General features: G+C 46.0%; 2 protein-coding genes across 4 annotated transcripts in view; both read left to right on the top strand.

Annotated features, from left to right (window-relative positions):
* Nucleotides 1–22,171, top strand: part of LOC144607165 (transducin-like enhancer protein 4) — a 567,195-nt gene that overhangs the window by 19,129 nt on the left and 525,895 nt on the right. The window lies entirely within an intron of this gene.
* LOC144607287 (interleukin-6 receptor subunit beta-like) overlaps nt 1–22,171 on the top strand; it is a 65,032-nt gene that overhangs the window by 4,371 nt on the left and 38,490 nt on the right. For all 3 annotated transcript variants that reach the window (XM_078424017.1, XM_078424015.1, XM_078424018.1), the window contains exons 2-3: nt 14,570–14,658; nt 16,810–17,124. In XM_078424017.1, coding sequence (XP_078280143.1) covers nt 14,586–14,658; nt 16,810–17,124 — 388 coding nt within the window. In that variant the 5' untranslated portion in view covers nt 14,570–14,585. The remainder of the gene's footprint in view (nt 1–14,569; nt 14,659–16,809; nt 17,125–22,171) is intronic.

The raw sequence follows: 22,171 nt of genomic DNA, 5'->3' as shown, positions 1-22,171 counted from the left end.
CATGATCACATTGAATGGCGGTGCTGGCTCGAAGGGCCGAATGGCCTCCTCCTGCACCTATTGTCTATTATCCACTACGATCTTTGGAAGACTCCTCACGATCATGCCCGCGACACCCCGACGAACGTTTGGCGACAGCCTAGTTGCCTTAAAATCGCCTAAGTGGGACAGGCCCTTATTACTCTCTCTTGAAAGCATCCAGGGAATTGGCCTCCACTGCCTTCTGAGGCAGAGAGTTCCACAGCTTCACAACTCTCAGAGTGAATTTTTTTTCCTCATCTCTGTTCTAACTGGCCCCTGGTTCCGGACTCCCCCAACATCGGGAACATGTTTCCTGCCTCTAGCGTGTCCAATCCCTTAATAATCTTATATGTTTCAATAAGATCCTCGCTCATCCTTCTAAATTCCAGAGTATACAAGCCCAGTCGCTCCAGTCTTTCAACATACGACAGTCCCGCCATTCCGGGAATTAACCTCATGAACTTACGCTGCACTCCCTCAATAGTAAGAATGTCCTTCCTCAAATCTGGAGACCAAAACAGCCCTCCTAACCTGTAAATGTTGTTCATTATTTTTCCTTAATCTTGGTGTCATGGGAAAGACCACCGTGTTTTTTTAAATTCCTAATTGCTCCTTTTGAGGAGCTGGAGGGGAACCACCTGCAACCGAGTGGCCTCTTGGCCACTTTGGATGGCATTGTAGAACTCTATGGGCTGGTCAGGAGATGTATTGGCCAGACTAGTTGAGGATGGCAGATGTCCTCCCTGAGTGAATATCTGAGGAGGAATTAGTGAATGTGGTCATCCATGCTAAGACTAGTAATTTCATTAACTTCCATCCTGCCCTCAAATTCACTTGGATCATTTCCTCTCTCTCCTCTCTCCTCTTGCTCTCTGCCACCATTTCAGGAGCTGGACTATCCAAATACAGCTTACAGTTTAGTTTATTGTCAAGCTGCAGCGATGCCAGAGTCTGCCTGTGTCCACAAGCAAATTCCACAATTGATTCATACGAGAGGTAGAGCCTTGCACTCTCTCCCCCCTCCTCCCTCCTCCCTCCTCCCCTTCCCCCTTCCCGTTCCCCTCTCCCCACTCCATCCCCCTCAATCCCCGTTATCCTGCCTCCTCCCCCCTCCCTCCGACCCTCCCTCCCCCTTCTTCCCTAGACAGATTTAAACTTTAAAATGTGATTAACTTGTGATTAACGAAATGATAAGAAAGTTCATTGGTGGCTAAAATACGATACGATAGAACTTTATTCATCCTAGCAGGGAAATTAATCTGCCAACAGTTATAAAACACAAGATACATGAAACATGAAATTAAAGTGATGAGTGGAAAGGATTGGGGATGTGCAAAGATAAAGATTGGGGAAGGGGATGGAGGGGAGAGTCAGTCTACTCCACAAAAGAGTGGGGAGGGGTTGTACGGTTTCATAGCCACAAGGAAGAAGGATCTCCTGTGCGTTCTGTGCGGCATCTTGGTGGAACCAGTCCGTTGCTGAAGGTGCTCCTCAGGTTGACTAGTGTGTCATGGAGGGGGTGAGCTGCGTTGTCCCAGATGCTCCTCAGTGCAGGCCGGACGGTGTTAAAAGCACTGGAGAAGTCAAAAAACATGACTCGCACAGTGCCTCCCGGCTTATCCAGGTGAGCATAGGAACAGTGGAGCAGGTGGATGATGGCAAACTCAACCCCCATCTTTGTTTGGTAAGCGAACTGCAGGAGGTCCAGGTAGGGTTTAACCGGGGGTCGCAGGTGAGTGAGCACTAGCCTCTCCAGGGGACTTCATGATGTGTCAAGTCAGCACCACCGGTCTGGTATCATTGGAGGAGCTGGGCCACATCCTCTTTTGTACAGGAACTAGGCAGGATGTCTTCACATCACAGGAACCCTCTCCAGGCTCAGGCTCAGGTTGAAGACACGCTGGAGTACTCTGCACAACTGGCTGGCACACGCCTTGAGTGCCCAAGGGCTAACGCCATCGGACCCCATGGCTTTGCCTGAGCGGAGTCCGCTCAGCTCTTTTTTCACCTGCTCAGCCTTATGACAATAGACAATAGGTGCAGGAGGAGGCCCTTCGAGCCAGCATCGCCATTCAATGTGATCATGGCTGATCATTCTCAATCAGTACCCCCTTCCTGCCTTCTCCCCATACCCCCTGACTCCGCTATCCTTAAGAGCTCTATCATAGCACTGATGGTCAGCTGCCACAAGGACTAGATTTTGAACCAATTTCTGTCAGCAAAATGAAATGTGCACAGCACACAATGACAATGGTGCCATATTGTCAAAGTGCAACAGGGAAATGGCATGTTGAGTGAATTATCACAGGAGCTTCACAGTCCATTTTTTAGGTTAGACTGGACGATAACAAAAAATAACACCACTTTAAAGCCTGTGCTAATTTTAAATGCACACCTAGTAAGAACAAGGGAACTATTTCTTCTCTGAAGTTAGAGGGTTGAAGGCTTTTTCAGTGCATTCAATTGCTATGACATCCTGATCTTGGACTTTGTACCAAATGAAGAAACAAACCCTGTTAAATACAGGATGATTTGTTTATTCTCATGTGTTGTCACACATAATTTAAAATTTGATGCATCAGGTCCCATCTGTTCTAATAGCTTGCAGATGTGAGAAATTATTTATTGATAGTCTGAAGTGCATCTAGTTATACTTAACCATGCAAAACTGCCATTCATCTCAATGTGCTGATTAATTAGTGTTTATTTTGTAAAATTGCACAAATTCTGCTGCAGGCAGCAGTTTCTGAATGGGAGGAAGAGATGTTGCTGAACTGTAGGATGTCGGTAGATGTGTCACCAACTCTGGATTTACTGAAGGGTCTCGACCCGAAACATCACCTATTCCTTTTCTCCAGAGATGCTGCCTGACCCGCTGAGTTACTCCAGCGTTTTGTGCCTAATTATTAAGATTAGTCTGACTTGTAAACTTAAACAGGACAAGAACTTGTATGGAACCTTGGGATTTGTAGGCAAGTAAAGTGCAGTTGCTTGGCATCATATAAGAAGCTTTATTGTTAAGACTCCAGTTTCTTCCCACATCCCAATGATGTGTGTATTTGTAGATTAATTGGCTCCTTAACAAAAACGCCCACAGGGTGTAGGGAGTGGATGAGAAAGTGGGATAACATAGAACTAGTGTGAATGGGTCAGCGTGGACTCAGTGGGTGGAAGGGACTATTTCCGTACTGTAAGAGCTAGATAGAGCTCTTAAGGATAGCGGAGTCAGGGGGTGTGGGGAGAAAGAAGGAACGGGGTACTGATTGAGAATGATCAGCCATGATCACATTGAATGGTGGTGCTGGCTCGAAGGGCCGAATGGCCTACTCCTGCACCTATTGTCTATTGTATCTTTAAACTCCACAAACAATAGTTTGATAATAACCAGATAATCCAAGTTCTTGATAAATGGATTTGAAACCTTCCTGTTCTTTGAATTGTGCCATGTTCTTTAACTCTCAGGGAGGACATCTCTTCCAGCAGATGGGATGTCTGATATTTCCAAGGCGTTTTTCTGCTACCTCTGTACCCATTTCTGTATTCACGAATCTTCATTCCAGACTGGTGCTTGCTCACACATTCACCATTTCCGATCCACCAACCTCCTTTCTGCCATTCTCTATAGATTTTGACCGACCTCTGGACCCTCTAGAATATAGATGGATACTTTGAATATAGGCCAGAACAATGGCACAGTGGTAGAGCTTCTGCCCTGCAGCGCCAGAACCCTAGGTTCAACCCTGACTACAGGCGCTGTCTGTACGGAGTTTGTATATTCCTCCTGTGACCACATGGTTTATTTCCAGGTGCTCCGATTTCCTCCCACACTCCAAAGACATGTAGGTTAATTGGCTTCTGTAAGTGTGCCTCGTGTGTCATATAGAACTAGTTTATGGTGCTGGTTGGTGCAGACATAATGGGCCGAAGGGCCTGTGTCCACGCTGTATCTCCAAACTGAACCTCTATACATGTACACTGACCAGCCAAAACATTATGACTACTGACAGGCAAAGTGAATAACATTGATTATCTTGTTACAATGGCACTTGTCAAGGGGTGGGATATATTAGCAGCAAGTGAACAGTCAATTCTTGAAGTTGATGTGTTGGATGCAGGAGAACTCGGGAGGAGTAAAGACCTGAGCGACTTTGACAAGGGCCAAATTGTTATGGCCAGATGACTGGGTCAGAGCATCTCTGAAATGGCAAGGCTTGTGGGGTGCTCCCGGTCAGCAGTGGTGAGTACCTACTGACAGTGATCCGAGGAGGGACAAACCACAGGGTGTTGGGCACCCAAGGCTCATCGATGAGCGAGGGCAACGAAGGCTATCCCGTCTGGTCCGAACCGACAGAAGATCTACTGTGGCACAAGTCACAGAAAATTGTAATGGTGGTCACGGGAGGAATGTCACAATACACAGTGCATCGCACCCTGCTGCGAATGGGGCTGCACACGGAGGACCAACAGCATATTAGGCAGGTGGTCATAATGTTTTGGCTCATCAGGTCATAATGCTTTATAGACAATAGACAATAGGTGCAGGAGTAGGCCATTCAGCCCTTCGAGCCAGCACCGCCATTCAATGCGATCATGGCTGATCACTCTCAATCAGTACCCCGTTCCTGCATTCTCCCCATACCCCCTCACTCCGCTATCCTTAAGAGCTCTATCCAGCTCTCTCTTGAAAGCATCCAACGAACTGGCCTCCACTGCCTTCTGAGGCAGAGAATTCCACACCTTCACCACTCTCTGACTGAAAAAGTTCTTCCTCATCTCCATTCTAAATGGCCTACCCCTTATTCTTAAACTGTGGGCCCTTGTTCTGGACTCCCCCAACATTGGGAACATGTTTCCTGCCTCTAATGTGTCCAATCCCCTAATTATCTTATATGTTTCAATAAGATCCCCCCTCATCCTTCTAAATTCCAGTGTATACAAGCCTAATTGCTCCAGCCTTTCAACAGCTTTGGCTGATCGATGTATAGCTATTGTCTTTTAGAAAGTCATTTTTTTTCCTTGGTAGATCTTACCTCCTGATTTATAGTTTCCCAAGCAGAATTCCCTCACTGACAGGTTCAGCTACTTTCCTGTCACTGCTCTGTTGACCTGAGCTGTGGGAGAGTCACAGAAAGTCTTGACTTGGGAATGCCTGACATTGCTCCCTGTTGTACTGCTGTTCAGATCCGGAGGGAAAGCTGGGGCCTGCACCAACTCTTGGCCAAAATGTGTTCTGATTTGATGGGGAAGATTGGGGACTTTAAAAAAAAAATTAAAAAAATTGTTACCATCAAACTAGTTTCATGTTTCCTTCAGACCAAATCCATCAAATGAATGCTCTTAACTGCACCTTGGTGCATGTGACGATAATCAATCAAAAGCTAGTTCTTTCCTTTCCAGTATGTTTGCTTGTAAAATACTGCAGTAGAGAGCGTGTTTAATTGCCATACGTGCCAGCAACAGAACCATGAAATTGTTACTTGCTGCAGCTTAACAGGTCAGTTAACACAATAACTCGTGTATAATAATCAATAATGCAATAAATAATTGATACCAGGTAACCACAATAGACCAAAACTGTAGTGAAACCAAAAACGGTCCACAGAGGATAATAGTTGCTGAGGTAGTTTAAAAGACTAATAGTAAAGTTTTTTTTATACTAGGAAGCTGATCTTATTTATCCATGTGTGCATTTGAACAGAACTAGGTTTCCCAATGTTATTGGTTATTTGAGTTTGCTTCAAGCTTGGGTGGAAAGGGGATGGTGCCAGCATCTATCTTAGCTGAACTTGAGAGGCTCCCAATTAATATCAAAGGACAAAACATTTTCTACATGTTTAGGGCAGCACAGTAGTGCAGCTGGTAAAGGTGCTGCTCACAGCTACAGAGACCCAGGTTTAATCCTGACCTTGTGGAGTTTACACAAAACTGTGACCACGTACGCTTCTTTCAGGTGGTCTGGTTCCCTCCCACCTCCCAAAGGCGTGTGAGTTTGCAGGTTAATTGGAGTTGATGCCAACGTGGGATAACATAGAACTAGTACAAGCTGGTGATCAGGGGTGAGCATGGACACGGTGGGCTGAAGGGCCTGTTTCCATGCTGTATCTTTGAGAACAATTGAGCTGGAACCAAAGATGAATGGAAAATGTAAAGTTGAGAAACAGACTGTTTCCAAAGCTGTGCCATCAAATGATTGTGATTTTCACCAATAGATGCAGCAGTGACACCTCCATACAAGATCGTACATAAAGCTGCTTTCGTGGTTTCCTTTCACAACTTTCCTTTTAATTGAAATAAACCAAACTGGATCTGAAAAACAAGAATCTGGCTTCATAATCTGCTGGTATTTTAATCTCCCAGCCCCAGGAACTTAAACTGAAGAAAAGCTGTTTGATTTTTGTTAGCTTTCATTAAGACCTGTTGTCAAGGAATTTAGTTAATGTCATTAAATACCTCCAAGTGGCTGAGGCAGAAATACTTCTCTCTTGTGCTCTGTTAACATCCAAACTGAAATTCTGAAGTCAGACTCCTCTGGTTTGGTGAATTTATCCAATGAATAGCAGAAGTCAAATAGGCCTGAGTGGCAACGATTTAATTTAGTTTTGCAGCATGGAAACGGGCCCTTCTGCCCACCAAGTCTGCACTGACCAGTGATCACCCATACACTAGTTCTATCCTACACACTAGAAATAATTTACTGAAGCCAATTAACCGACAAACCTGTGGTCACAGGAAGCACGTACAAACTCCGTACAGACAGCACCCGTAGTCGGGATCGAACCTGGGTCTCTTGCGGTTCAAGGCAGCAACTCTACTGTGCCGACCCTAGGAACTTTGCAGGTTATGTGGGAGCTTCTGCTGAAGACCGTCATTGTAATGGAGGATTTGGGAATTCTGTGGGGAAAGTGGAGCTGAGATGAAGATTGATTAGTAGGACTAGATGTTACAATCCCTAAGTTTGCACTACAATTGACTGGTGTTATTCTTGGGGGCGACCACTAGGTAATGTTGCTACCATTCAGACACATCTTCAGTCGTGTACCTCAACATCACTGGGTGTTTCGGCCTTATATCACAAGACACCCTCAGTCAAGGCAGGCCCACCGCAGGGTCTTATGGTTAGCCTCTAGATGGTCACGTGGCAGCCCAGACAGTATCTTTTCTTTTCAGCCACAGCCAGTGACTGCTCCGTTCGGCGGCATTCGTAAGTTCTTTGGTTGCCCTCCTTTGGGCCTGCCCTCTGACTCCTACTTCCCTCAGGAGCCTTGCAGTGGAACTGGCTACAAAGCCCCTGCACCCCACCTCCACTGGACGCACTCTTACACTCCAACCTCGCTCCTCTGCCTCTACTGCAAGGTTGGAATATCTCAGCCTTTCCCTTTCATATGCCTCGTCCACAGCCTCCTCCCAGGGCACCGTCAGCTCAATGATGAAAACACGCCGACAGGAGTTGGACCAGAGGATGAGGTCTGGTCGCAGGTTGGTAGCTGCGATTTCAACTGGGAAGGAAAGCCTCTGGCCTAGGTCAACCCGCATTTCCCAGTCTCTGGCTGCGCTCAGTGGGCATGAGTTGAGTTCTTAATTGTCATTTATACCAATGACTGAACAATTAATTTCTTACTTGCTGTGCTCTACAGGCCCATTAATGCAAAGCACAACAAATAAATACAATAATCAATAATACACTAAATTAATAATCGGTAATAGTATGTAACTGGCCCCTAATAGTGCAAACCCAAAGTATATAGTGCAAAGGCCATAGTAGATCATAGTATTTGTCCATGATCTTATTGAATGGCAAAACCTACACAAGGTCATGAGAATAAAGGATCAGAAGGAAGTCAAGTCAAGTCAAGTCAAGTCAATTTTATTTGTATAGCACATTTAAAAACAACCCACGTTGACCAAAGTGCTGTACATCTGATTAGGTACTAAGGGGAAAAAATGAAACATACAGTAGCACGCAAACTGTTCACAGCGCCTCCTCAATGAGCCTCAAACGCTAGGGAGTAGAAATAGGTTTTGAGCCTGGACTTAAAGGAGTCGATGGAGGGGGTAGTTCTGATGGGGAGAGGGATGCTGTTCCACAGTCTAGGAGCTGCAACCGCAAAAGCGCGGTCACCCCTGAGTTTAAGCCTAGACCGCGGGATAGTGAGTAGCCCCAAGTCGGCCGACCTGAGGGACCTGGAGTTAGAGAGGGGGGTTAGAAGATTTTTGATGTAGAGGGGGGGAATGTAGGGGGGGGGGGGAGTCAATCAGTTTCTCCAGTTTGCTATATAATTCAGTAAGATTGTGTCTCAACATCATTTTCCGACTTTCTCCAAATTCAAACGTCTATGAATTTCTGCCTTTCAGAGACTATTATATTAACTCCATGATTGAACAGATATTACTGAATCACAACCTTTAAATTTATGAAAACCATTAAAGCATGGAATATCAGGCCAAACTGGGCTGAAGGGCTTTTCGTAGAAACAAGGAACTGCAGATGCTGGTTTACAAAGAAGGACATGAAGTGCTTCCTCTTTGGTGACCTTTTTATTTCACAAAATGCTGGAGTAACTCAGCAGGTCAGGCAGCATCTCAGGAGAGAAGGAATGAGTGACGTTTCGGGTCGAGACCCTTCTTCAGACTGATGTCGGGGGGCGGGACAAAGGAATGATATAGGTGGAGACAGGAAGATAGAGGGAGAACTGGGAAGGGGGAGGGGAAGAGAGAGACAGAGGAACTATCTAAAGTTGGAGAAGTCAATGTTCATACCACTGGGCTGCAAGCTGCCCAAGCGGAAAATGAGGTGCTGTTCCTCCAATTTCCGTTGGGCCTCACTATGGCACTGGAGGAGGCCCATGACAGAAAGGTCAGACTGGGAGGGGGAGGGGGAGTTGAAGTGCTCAGCCACCGGGAGATCAGGTTGGTTAAGGCGGACTGAGCGAAGGTGTTGAGCGAAACGATCGCCGAGCCAGCGTTTGGTTTTGCCGATGTAAAGAAGTTGACATCTAGAGCAGCGGATATAATAGATAAAGTTGGAGGAGGTGCAGGTGAACCTCTGTCTCACCTGGAAAGACTGTTTGGGTCCTTGGATGGAGTTGAGGGGGGCGGTAAAGGGACAGGTGTTGCATCTCCTGCGGTTGCAGGGGAAAGTGCCCGGGGATGGGGTGGTTTGGGTAGGAAGGGACGAGTGGACCAGGGAGTTACGGAGGGAACGGTCTCTGCGGAACGCAGAAAGGAGAGGGGATGGGAAGATGTGGCCAGTAGAGGGGTCCCGTTGTAGGTGACGGAAATGTTGGAGGATGATTTGTTGGATACGCTGGCTGATGGGGTGGAAGGTGAGAACGAGGGGGATTCTGTCCTTGTTACGAATGGGGGGAGGGCGAGCAAGAGCGGAGCTGCGGGATGTAGAAGAGGCCCTAGTGAGAGCCTCATCTATAATGGAAGAGGGAAAGCCCCGTTTCCTGAAGAATGAGGACATCTCTGATGCCCTAGTGTGTAACACCTCATCTTGGGCGCAGATGCGGCGTAGACGGAGGAATTGGGAGCAGGGGGTAGACATTTTGCAGGAGACAGGGTGGGAAGAAGTGTAGTCCAGATAGCTGTGTGAGTCAGTGGGTTTATAGTAGATGTCAGTCACTAATCTGTCTTTTGTGATGGAGATGGTGAGGTCCAGAAACGGGAGGGAGATGTCGGAGATAGTCCTGGTATATTTAAGAGCAGGATGGAAATTGGAAGTGAAGTGTATGAAGTTAGTGAGTTCTGCATGGGTACAAGAGGTAGCACCAATGCAGTCGTCGATGTAGCGGAGGTAGAGTTCGGGGATGGGGCCAGTGTACGTCCGGAACAGGGTTTGTTCGACGTACCCGACAAAGAGGAAGGCATAGCTAGGGCCCATGCGAGTGCCCATAGCTACGCTTCTGGTTTGGAGGAAGTGGGCTTTTAAATATTTTGCACCAATAAAAAAAGTCATACAACCTTGGGGGAAAAAGACTCTGTGTATTCACCTTTTCTATTTCCCTCATGATTTTGTACACCTTTATAAGTTTATCCCTCTGCCTCCTGCGCTCCAAGGAATGAAGGCCTAGCTGCCCAAACTCACGATGTCGCTCAGGCCCTCAAGTCCTGGCAGCATCCTCATAAACCTTCTGTGTACTCTTTCCTGCCTAACGATCCCTAACGGTATCTTTCCTATAGTGGGGTGACCAAAACTTTTTCACAATACACCAAGTGCAGCCTTACCAATGCCATTTTTGAGTATTGTGTTCAGTTCTTGGCACCATGTTATAGAAAAGATGTCAAGCTGGAAAAGGTACAGAGAAGATTTACTAGGATGGTGCCAGGACTCGAGGGCACGAGCCAGGGCTCGAGGGTCTAAGCTATAGAGAGGTTGAGTAGGCTGGGACTCTATTCCTTGGAGCTCAAGAGGATGAGGGGTGATCTTATTTGAGGTATATAAAATCATGAGAGGAATAGATCAGGTGGATACACAGAGTCTCTTGCCCAGAGTAGGACCAAAGGAGATAGGTTTAAAGTGAAGGGGAAAAGATTTAATAGGAATCTGAGGGGTAACTTTTTCACACAGAGGGTGGTGGGTGTATGGAACAAGCTGCCAGAGGAGGAAGTTGAGGCTGGGACTATCCCAACATTTAAGAAACATTTAGACAGGCACATGGATAGGACAGGTTTGGAGGGATATAGACCAAACACGGGCAGGGGGGACTAGTGTAGCTGGGACATGTTGGCCAGTGTGGGCAAGTTGGGCTGAAGGGCCTGTGTCCACATTATATCTCTATGTCTCTATGACTAGTTTGAGCAGATTCCTTATCAAGAGAGTAGTGTGGGTATTTTTCACTCCCAAAGAACATCCTTTCTGTCTTGCAAACTGTATGTGCTAAAGTTAAAATAATAAAATACTTCCTTGGTGACTTTAATGCGCTGAATCATTTGGAAATTATGTTTTTCAATTAAAAAGGAATGCAAGATCTCAATGCAATATTTAATTCTGAAAGGGAATGATAGGATAGTTGATGTACAGGGATGTTCAACGGAATTCTGAAGAGAAGGAGCAGGCTCTAACTTCCACCTGTGGCATGGTAGATATTTTAGCTCGCATAAAAGCACGTGTTTGGAGTTGGTGGAGACTGATTATCCCTGCCATTGGACATCACGCAGGAGTTACTTAGGTCAGTGTCCAAGGCCCAATTACATTCAGCTGCTTCATTCATGACCATCCTTTAAACACGAGATCTGAAGAGGGATGTTTGCTGATGATTAAAAATGATCAATTCCATTCCTGACTCTGCATCAGATGAAATGTAGACACAAAGAACTGCAGATGCTGCTTTATACCAAAGATGCACACAAGGTTCTGGAGTAACTCAGCAAGTCAGGCAGCATCTCTGGGGAAAAAAGGTGCCATTTCTGGTCGGGACCAGTAAAAAGGTCCCGACCCTAAACGTCACCCATCCGTTTTCTCCCGAGATGCTGCCTGACCTGCTGAGTTACCTCCAGCACTGTATCTATCCTCAGCCGATGAAGCAGCCAGGACTAAGGAAGACTGGGCCAGGGACCGGCAAGTTTGAAAAGTAATTCAAGCCATTGAACTATCAAATGATGACATTCTCCAACATGAGAGGTGAGTTAACCATGACCAAACCACAGTGCTGGTGCAACTCGGGTCAGACAGTATCTATGGAGGAAATGGACAGACAATATTTTGGGTCCCAACCCAAAATGTCATCTGTCCATTATCTCCACAGATGCTGCCTGACCTGCCGAGTTCTTCCAGCACTTTGTTTTGCTCAAGATGCTACCAGCATCTGCAGTTCATTCTCTCCAATTAACCGTGACATTCATTGGAATTACCATCTCCAAGTTCCCCACCATTGACCAGAAACACACCTGGATCAGCGACTAGAGGCTACCTGAGCAGGGACAACCCTGGCAATCTTGCGGCAGGTTATTGATCTCCTGACGCCTCACAGCCTTTCCACCATCTACAAAAGACAAGTCAGGAGTGTGAAGGAATATGCTCCACTTGTCTGAATGTAGCTCAAACGCCTCAAGAATAATGACATGCTCTAGGATAAACATCCTGCTGGATAGGCACCCCTTAACCACACCAAATATTAATTGTCCCTGCTTGCCTTTGTGGCATCAGTGTGTCCCACCTACAACATACACCCTGCAGTTACCAATCAAGCCTACCCCAATAGTGTCTCAGAAACCCATTGACTCCCCCTTCAAAGAAGACCAGGCCAACACTTGTTTAGTTTAGAGATACAGCGTGGAAACAGGCCCTTCACCGAGCAGCAATCCCTGCACACTTACACTATCCTACACACTGTAAGGACAATTATACCAAGCCAATTAACCTACAAAATGGTACCTCTTTGGAGTGTGGGAGGAAGCCAGAGATCCCGGAGAAAACCCACGCAGGTCGCGGGGAGAACGTACAAATTCCATACAGACAGCGCCCATGGTCGGGATCGAACCAGGGTCTCTGGTGCCGTGCCACCATGCCACGAGCATGACAACAACTTTATTTGCAGATTCCCCTCCAAGTTGCAATCTAAACTTGATTTGGCAATGTATTGTTCTCCGTTCTTGGTTACTCTGCATAAATCATGGATCTCCCTCCCTATAGTCATAGTCATACAGCACAGAAAGATGCCCTTCATCCCAACTTGCCCATGCTGACCACAATGCCCCATCTCCATGGGTTCCACCGACCAGCGTTTGGCCCATGTCCTTCTAAACCTTTCCTATGCATGCATCTGTCCAAATGTCTTTGAATGTTATGATAGTTCCTGCCTCAACTACCTCCGCTGGCAGCTCGTTCCATATACCCACCAACCTATGTGTGGACAAAATTACCCCGGGTTTCTATTAAATCTTTCCTTCTCACCATAAATCTATGTCCTCTGGTTCTTGATTCCTCTTCTCTGGATATATAATTCCCCGTGTGATGTTGTACACCTTATCCTTCTGCACTCCAAGGAATAAAGTCCCAGACTGCTCAACCTCTCTTAAGGTCATAAGTGATCGGAGTAGAATTAGGCCCATCAATTCTACTCTGCCATTCAACTATGGCTGATCTATCTCTCCCTCCTAACCCCATTCTCCTGCCTTCTCCCCATTACCTCTGACACCTGTACTGATCAAAAATCTATCTCTGCCTTAAAAATATCCACTGACTTGGCCTCCACAGCCTTCCGTGGCAAAGAATTCCACAGATTCACCACCCTCTGATAAAATAAATTTCTCCACATCTCCTTTCTAAAAGAACGTCCTTTAATTCTAAGGCTATGACCTCTAGTTCTAGACTCTCCAACTAGTGGAAACATCCTCTCTACGTCCACTCTATCGAAGCCTTTCACTATTTTGTATGTTTCAATGAGGTCCCCCTCATTCTTCTAACCTCCCGCGAGTACAGGCCCAGTGCCGACAAACGCTTATCATAGGTTAACCTGGGATAATTCTTGTAAACCTCCTCTGGATCCTCTCCAGAGCCAGCACATCCTTCCTCAGATATGGTGCCCAAAATTGCTCACAATACTCCAAATGCAGCCTTACTAGTGCCTGATAGAGCCTCAGCATTACATCCCTGTTTTCGTGTACAAGCCCTCTCGAAATAAATGCGACCATTGAGTTTGCTTTCTTTACTACAGATTCGACTTGCAGATTAACCTTTTGGGAATCCTGCACCAGCACTCCCAAGTCCCTTTGCACCTATGATTTCTGGATTCTCTCCCCATTTAGAAAACAGTCTACGCCGTTATTCCTATAATATTGTGGGAGAATCCTCATCAGCAGGAGGGCAGCGACTCAGGATCGCAGTGTCCCACTGCCTTCTTCAGGACATTTAGAGTTGGACAATAAATGTTGTCCACGCCAGTGAAGGTCGAAGCGTGAAGGTTAATGTATGGCTCTTTCCACAGCTGGAGAATGCAAAGCATGGTCTCAGGGGAAGGGTTACACCTTTTAGGATTAAGGAGATATATTGGTGTGTTGCTGCCCTTCTGAATTCTAAATCGTTGGAGCAATATTCAACGCTGACATCACTAGATCATTGGACTCAAAAGGGAAAATTTAGAATTTTCCCTCAATTTCAGGGAAATTGGAGTGTGGATAGGCCTTTCTGGCTAAATCAAGAACAGCACATTTATAACAACTTTCAGACTTGAATCTTGAAAGATGGTGGCAAAACATGGCGACTCTTGTATATTGTCTCAGTTTACTATTCCTCTACACTTGTACTTAACTAAGATTGTGCTTATGTATAGTAATACTTTTACTGAACGGAATGCAAAAAAGAAATGTCACTGTATCTCGGAACATGTGACAAAAAAGTACCATTAAACCATTGAATGGATACTTGAGGTGGAGGGTCAGTTTGATATTGAACGACAGAAGGCTAGAAAAGCCAAAAGCATATGCCTGCTCTTGAATATTGCACGTCCTCACAATGTTTTGTATCGTAAATGGGATAATCTTTGAAATGTTTCACAAAACTACTCTAGACACTATTTGCATTGTCATGTTATTATTGCTGTTCCAGGTTTTGTTGAACTCTAATGGCCATGACACCCAAGATAACCTTCCCAGAACTGGAGGTTTGGTTTCTGCTGGTTCTCATGATTGGCGCAGGTAAGTCCTTGAAGGTTTAAAGTGGGGCGGCATTGTGACGTAGCGGTAGAATTGCTGCCTTACAAGCGCGAGTGACCCGGGTTCGATCCTAAATACAGGTGCTGTCTGTACAGAGTTTGCACGTTCTCCCTGTGATCGCATAGATATTCTCTGCGTGCTCCAGTTTCCTCCCACACTTCAAACATGTACAGGCTTTTTAGGTTAATTGGCTATGGTAAATTGTCCCATGTTTTGGACAGTGTTAGTGTACAGGGTGATTGCTGGGTTGGCATGGACTCGGTGGGCCGAAGGGCCTGTTTCCACACTGTACCTCCAAAGTCTCCAAGGTCCAAACTGATTCTTTCTTAATTTTGTTGTTTCTGGAGCCTTGCTTTGTCGAAATGGCCTTCCTGCCTGCTTCAATGCTTGCAGGCTGGGGAAAGGGTGCACGAAAAAGAACATCATTGATCCGAATCTTTGGAAGAATATTATGTTATATTCAAAATTGCACAAATGTGACAATTTCTGCCAACACTGATTGAATGCACGATTGGAGTTAGCACTCTATCGAGCTGGCAAGAAGTCCTAATGTTCGAGGTTTCCAGCACTTGCTGCAGAAATCAGCTGCCATATGTCTTAATATTTTTCAACAGGTTTCTTGCCTGATACCAGGCCTGCTTGCTGGCAGGTGCCTGGTTGGTGGGCAGGAAGACACCAGGTACCAATTGCCAGTTAAGTCTCACGTGGGGACTCACACATTGTGGGGTCAGGAGGGGGAGGTGCGGTGGTAGAGATACCGATACGGGCCCTTCAATCCACCAAGTCCACACCGACCAGTGATCCCCCGAACACTAGTCCTATCCTACACACTAGGGACAATTTACAGAAACCATTTCACCTACAAACCTGTGCGTCTTTGCGGTTGTCGAGTCTTACAGCGTGGAAAAAGGCCCTTTGGCCCAACTTGCTCACACCGGCCGACATGTCCCATCTACAGGTACACTAGTCCCACCTGCCCGCATTTGGCTTATATCCCTGTATACCTGTCCTATCCATGTACCTGTCGAAATGTTTCTTGAACTTATCGATAGTATCTGGGAGGAAAGTGTGGGTGCACCTGGAGAAAGCCCACGTGGTCACAGTGAGAGCGTACAAACTCTGTACAGACAAGCACCCGTAGCCAGGATCGAGCATGGGTCTCTGTCGCTGAAAGACAGCAACTCTACCGCAATGCCGCCCTGGGCATTGTAAAGGCTCGTAATACGACTCCATCTCTGCTTTAGTGAGCATGTTGACTCTGAGGGGAACCCACTCACGCTGGACCTAACTCAATGCAATCAATATTCATTTACTTCACAACCCTTGCAACTCCTTCTACTTGCTGGGATTCACATTTGTAGAAACACTTAGAAACAAAAATGGATTAGAAATAAAAATTCTTTCTAGATTTTAGTCATTGACTTTCCCCTGAGGTGGAAACAGGTTGCCTTGCAAGAATCCAGACCATTTAATGGGTCTTATGGGTACTAACACCAGAACAATTAATTTCTTGCTGGAGCCTAACAGGGTTGCAAACATAATGGTACACAGATAATGTATAATAATCAAAAATACAATGAGCTAATAGCCGTAATACCAGATCACCATAATAGTGAAAATAGTGCAAACCAAAGTCCGTAGTGCAACCAAAGACACTGTCCACGGGAGATTATAGTTGCTGAGGTTAATGTTGTGTAAAGTTCAAGGGACCGATGGTTGCTCTTGAACCTGGTGGCACAGCTGTTGCCTCACAGCACCAGAGATCTGGCTTTGAACCTGGCTTTGGACGCTGCTCGTGTGGAATTTTCATGCCACTCCTCCCAGTGATCTTGAATATTCCCTCTCCGTGCTACATCCTAAAAACGTGCAAGTTTGTCGGTTAATTGGTCCCTAAAATTTCCCCTAATCAGTAAGGAGTGGATGCGAGAGTGGGATAACTTAGAAATAGTATGAACGGGTGATTGTCGGTTAGCGTGAACGTGCTTTATCTTTCAATGAATTCAATCAATCGAGCTGTGGCAAGTAAGAATTTCATTGTTCCATTGCTGGTACAAATGACACTCTGGACTGTTGTCTCTTGACGTTTGGATAGACCTGCATGGATCACTGACACTGTGTTGCCTTAATCTTCAGATGCTGCCCACATGATGTTCAAAAACTGCAGTCACATTGCATTGAATGTTTCCGTTCTCCACCTTGGTAATCCTTTGAGAGCCACTTTACTGCCAAGATGTGAAGCTTGCACTGTAGACTACATGGTCAGCCCAATTGACGTGGTCTGGCAACTGGACAAGGAAGAGATTTTGAGAAGCCGGTACAGTGCGTTGAATGACCAGGTGCTAACAGTCACCATACCCAGTTTCAATCAACTCAAAGGGAACCTGACTTGCTCTGTCCTTCACAATGGATCGCTGCAGCTGCTTCAGTGGGCCGAGGTCAGAGCTGGATGTAAGTTCAGAGGAGGAGTGAATGAGGTTGACTTTAGAGATACAGCGTGGAAACATGCCCTTCGGCCTACCAAGTCTACGCCGGCCAGCGATCCCTGCACACTAACACTAGCCTACCCGCACTAGGGACAATTTACAATTTTATCAAAACAATTAGAGAGAAGATCAAGATTTCAAGATCAATTTATTGTCACATGTTCAAATTAAGGTACAGTGAAATTTGAGTTACCATACAGCTTTAATAAATGCGCTCCCCTCCCCCCCCCCCCCCGGCCGGGAGGACCAGCGGGAGGACCGGCGACTGTCCCGGTGTGCCCCGCGCCTGACCTTCCTCCCGTTATGCAGCACGGAAGCACAGAGGGTCCAACAAGATGGCTGTCGCCGCCATTCAGCGCCGAGTTGCAGGAGAGGCTTCGGGTCCACAGCTTGCTCCGGCTGCAGTGCTGGATGCACGGGGCTGAAGTGAGTGCCTCCCTCTTCCCTTCCCTGTTCCCCGCCCATGGCCCCAGGGGACACTCCCGGACCGGTAACGGCTCCACGGATCGTCAGTTGGGTGAGGCTTGCCGGGCCTGCAGGATCGGCAGTTGGGGAGGGTTGCCCGGCCCGCTGGATAGGCAGTTGGAGGAGGGTTGCCCGGCCCGCAGGAGAGGCCCGCAGAAGAGATTTGGACCAAACGGGTCCACGGCAGTCTACACTAAGTAAAAAGCAACAAGACACACAGCCACTTAAAATAAAGTTCAACATAAACATGCACCACAGCGGATTCCACATTCCTCACTGTGATGGAAGGTAATAAAGTTCAAACTTCTTCCCCTTTGTTCACCTGTGGTCGGGGCTGTTGAACCGCTTACAGTCGCCGATGCCGACTGTCCAAGCCCTCGCGTCGGGATGTTCGAAAATCCCCGCGTCGGGACAGTTGAAAGACTCTCGATGGAGCTCCCGAGTCGGCCTCTTTTTACCAGAGACCGTGGGCTCACGATGTTAAAGTCCACAGGCCCCGCGGTCTGAAGCGCTGGGCCGGTCTCCAGGAAAGGCCACCAACTCCTCGTTGGGCCGCAGAGGGGACGGAGATACGATACGGAGAAAAATCGGATCTCCGTCGAGGTAAGAGATTGAAAAAAGTTGCCCCCAATTCTCCCCCCCCAACCCCCCACATAAAACAAACCAAGGAACACTAAAACATACTTTTAACACATACTTAAAATAACAAAAACAGCATAAAGGACAGACAGACTGTTGGCGAGGCAGCCATTGCTGGTGGCGCCACCCGGTGGAAATTAGCATACAAGCCTCTAAGTCTTTGGAGTGTGGGAGGAAACCGGCCAGTTGAAAATCGGGGCAGATGTAATGGGATTCTTGGCTTCTCATTAGATGCCCAAGGCTCATCTGCTATCAATCTTTCAAGGTATACCTGTACATGCACGAGCAACAGCCACCAACGGTTTAAATCCCAGCAATGATTCTGTTGGGAGCTGCCTTGCCTTTGAGTTGAAAGGTTGTGGATTGAAGTCCCACTTCCGAAGACTCCAGCACAATATCCATGATGTCGTTTCTGCTTTCCAGAGGGCATGCTGGACTATCCACCTCTTTGATGTCCCTCAGACTATCCTTGACTGGACCTTGCCGGCTTTACCTTGCACTAAACGTTAATCCCTTAGCATGTATCTATACACTGTAAATGGATTGATTATAATCATGTATTGTCTTTCTGCTGACTGGTTAGCACGCAACAAAAAGCTTTTCACTGTACCTCGGTACACATGACAATAAACTAAACTGAACTGACTATTGGAGCGCAGTTCATTGGATATATTTAAGATGGAGGTAGAAAATACTGAAAGATAGAGGATTATGGGGAACAATACAGTACAAGAATTGAGATGAGCGTAGATCAGCCATGATCATATTGAATACCCAAGACAGCAAGAAATTGCAGAGTTGTGAAGGCAGCCCAGACTATCACACAGACGAGCCTCCCCCTCCCATTCACTCCTTCTACACCTCACCCTGCCTCAGGAAAGCAGCCACAGTTACTCATCTTCTCTTCTCCGCGCTTGCATCAGGCAGAAGATGCGTGCAAAAGCTTGAAGGCATGAATCACCAGACTCAAGATCAGCTTCTCCCTGCTGTTATCAGACTCTTGAGTGGGCATCTCATATCCCCGGGCTATATTCCAGATTTTTCCAATTCACCTCTTTGCAGCCCTTTATCACTGTACTCGCTCTATTAATTTTCTCTTTTGCTCTCCTTGCTATACTCATTTATGGTATGAATCCCCTGGTTAGCACGCAAAACAAAGTATTTCAGTGTATCTCTGTACACATGACAACAATAAAGGCATACCAATACCATTTCCCCATTGAGCATGATGTTCATACTCCAATGAACATGATTTTCGCATTTGAGGTAAAATCAATTTCTTAAATCACACTTTATGTTTGTTTTGTTGGGAGATGATGACAAGCAGAAAGAGCAGTTTAAAATCTCTCAGTTGTAATGCGAGTGGCTTAGTCAGACCCAGACATGTAATGCTCGCAAATGGACTGTCAGTTCTCCCAGCAGAACTGTGGTGTGCTGACTCTATATACTAAAACTCTTGTTTGTTTGTTTGTTCCTGAACTACAGCCAAAATGGTACAATATGGCGAGTCTGGAGGCTCGTTCTTTGTTGAAGAAGTTTATTGCGACAGCAATATTTGATCACAAAGTATAACGAACGAGATTACAGACAACCATTAATTCTAACTGTTCACTTCGAAGAACTCTCCTAACTGACTGGTTTTGGGCGCCAAAACCACACGTGACGACGCTGTCCAATCAGCGGGCTCGCTCCCTGAACCAATCCCTACGGTCGCACCCACACGTGACCTTGCTGGCCAATCTGAGGGTTCGACTCCCAGGACCAATCTCTATGGTCGCTACAACACGATAGCGCGACAATTTTAGGCCCACCTTACTGACTGTCGTCCCTTTGGTGCTAATGTGAGAAGTTTCATTGAAATCGGTGTTATATTTTCAAAGTTATTTACATTTTAAAGTTTAAATCTATCTCTGGGGGAGGGAGGGGGAAGGGTGGAGAGAGGGTAGTGGGGAGGGAGGGGGAGCAATGGGGCGGGGAGGAGGGGAGGGAGTGGGAGTGGGGGAGGAGAGGGTGCTGCACCAATGCAGGAGAGGTTTGGACCCACTTGGTCCGGTTTTATAATAAAATAAGAAGAAATTACTTAAGATAGACACAAAGTGCTGGAGTGATTCAGCGGGTCAGGCAGCATCCTTTTCAAAATGGGAAGGTGACATTTCGGGTCGGGACCCTTATAGTTTCGATACTATACGATACGATGGAACTTTATTTATTCCAGGAGGGAAATTGATCTGCCATCAGTCATAAAAACACAAAATACACAAAACGTAAAATACATGAAACATGAAATTAATGTAATGAGTGGAAAGGCTTGGGGTGTGTGCAGAGATTGGGGAGGAGGGTGAGAGGTTTTGGAGGTCAGATCAGAGGAAACAATGTGTTTATTTATGTGCTTATATTATGAAGAATGAAAGAATCTCACTACTTGCTCCACTAATGCAGCACGATCTTGAATTTGTCAACCCAAAGGTCTTTGGAAATTAAATGTATTACTGCCACCTACTGGAGTACTGGAACTCGACAGCACCAGAGTTTGGTTTTTGTGGCCTAATATATTTAATGCTTAGTTAATGAGGTAAAGTTTGTCTGATGTTCTAACCACTATAAAGTCTTAAATTGGAACAGTAACTGTGCAGTTTGATGGATTTGCTTTGACCAGTATTTCAAAATAATTCTTTTTTTAGCTGAGTGATACATTGTCATCCTGGTGACATCTACTTTAAAAAAAATGCAAACATTCCCAAGAGGAATATATTACCATTGTGCATTCTGATAAATTGTGCCGGGGAAATTGGGTTTGGGTTTATTTTTGTCACGTGTACCGAGGTACAGTTAAAAGCTTTGAGTGCTGCTGTTACCATGAAGCCTTGAAATCCTCTTCAAATGTTCTTTTAATCACTTCCCCTCAGCTCTGTTACAAACACTGCCATTTCATCTTGAACGGAGTTATCTAATGACACATAATTTAGTAAGCAAAAACGATTAGTGGAGAGTTTCGAGAGCTTGGAGGTTGTCCATGTTTCTGTGAGGACTGTTGTAAAAAAATATTTCTAGAGCACTATAGGGGTTGAGTAGGCTGGGACTCTATTCCTTGGAGCACAAGAGGATGAGGGGTGATCTTATAGGGGTGTATAAAATCATGAGAGGAATGGATTGGGTTCTTTGCACAGAGTCTCTTGCCCAGAGTAGGTGAATCGAGGACCAGAGGGAATTAATGAATTAATGAATGAATGAATGAATAAATGAATAATTTATTGTTACATGTGAAGGGGAAAAGATTTAATAGGAATCTGAGGGGTAACTATTTCACACAAAGGGTGGTGGGTGAATGGAATAAGCTGCTAGAGGAGGTAGTTGAGCAGGGACTATCCCAACATTTAAGAAACAGTTAGACAGGTACATGGATAGGACAGGTATGGAGGGATATGGGCCAAACACGGACAGGTGGGACTATTATAGCTGGGACATGTTGGCCGATGTGGGCAAGTTAGGCCAAAAGGCCTGTTTCCATGCCGTATTACTTCTTGACTCCAGGACTCTAACACTGACTGATTAAGGCCTTGTGCACCTGAGATTGCCACGTTGAAGAGTCTATCACTAGTGAATAAATAGGCGTTGGACTGTGCGTGTGTAGCAGTGGGAAACGTAACAGTTTCTTGAGGTGACTCCATCTCCTATCAGTATTCTGGATCATGGAGACATTGACTAGTCAATCAATAGTTCAATGGTAACTTATAGTCATATGTACCAACGTACAGTGAAATTCATTTTTGCTATTGAGGGTGTGCAGCATAGGTTTACTAGGTTTACTAGGCAGTGAAGAAAGCCAATGGAATGTAGGCCTTCATAACGAGAGGAGTTGAGTATAGGAGCAAAGAGGTCCTTCAGCTGTTGTACAGGGCCCTAGTGAG

The sequence above is a fragment of the Rhinoraja longicauda genome, chromosome 28 (assembly GCF_053455715.1).
Source record: "Rhinoraja longicauda isolate Sanriku21f chromosome 28, sRhiLon1.1, whole genome shotgun sequence".
NCBI classification, from domain to species: Eukaryota; Metazoa; Chordata; class Chondrichthyes; order Rajiformes; family Arhynchobatidae; genus Rhinoraja; species Rhinoraja longicauda.
Note: the sequence above shows the minus strand (reverse complement) of the source record. Positions and strands in the feature narration are given on the sequence as shown.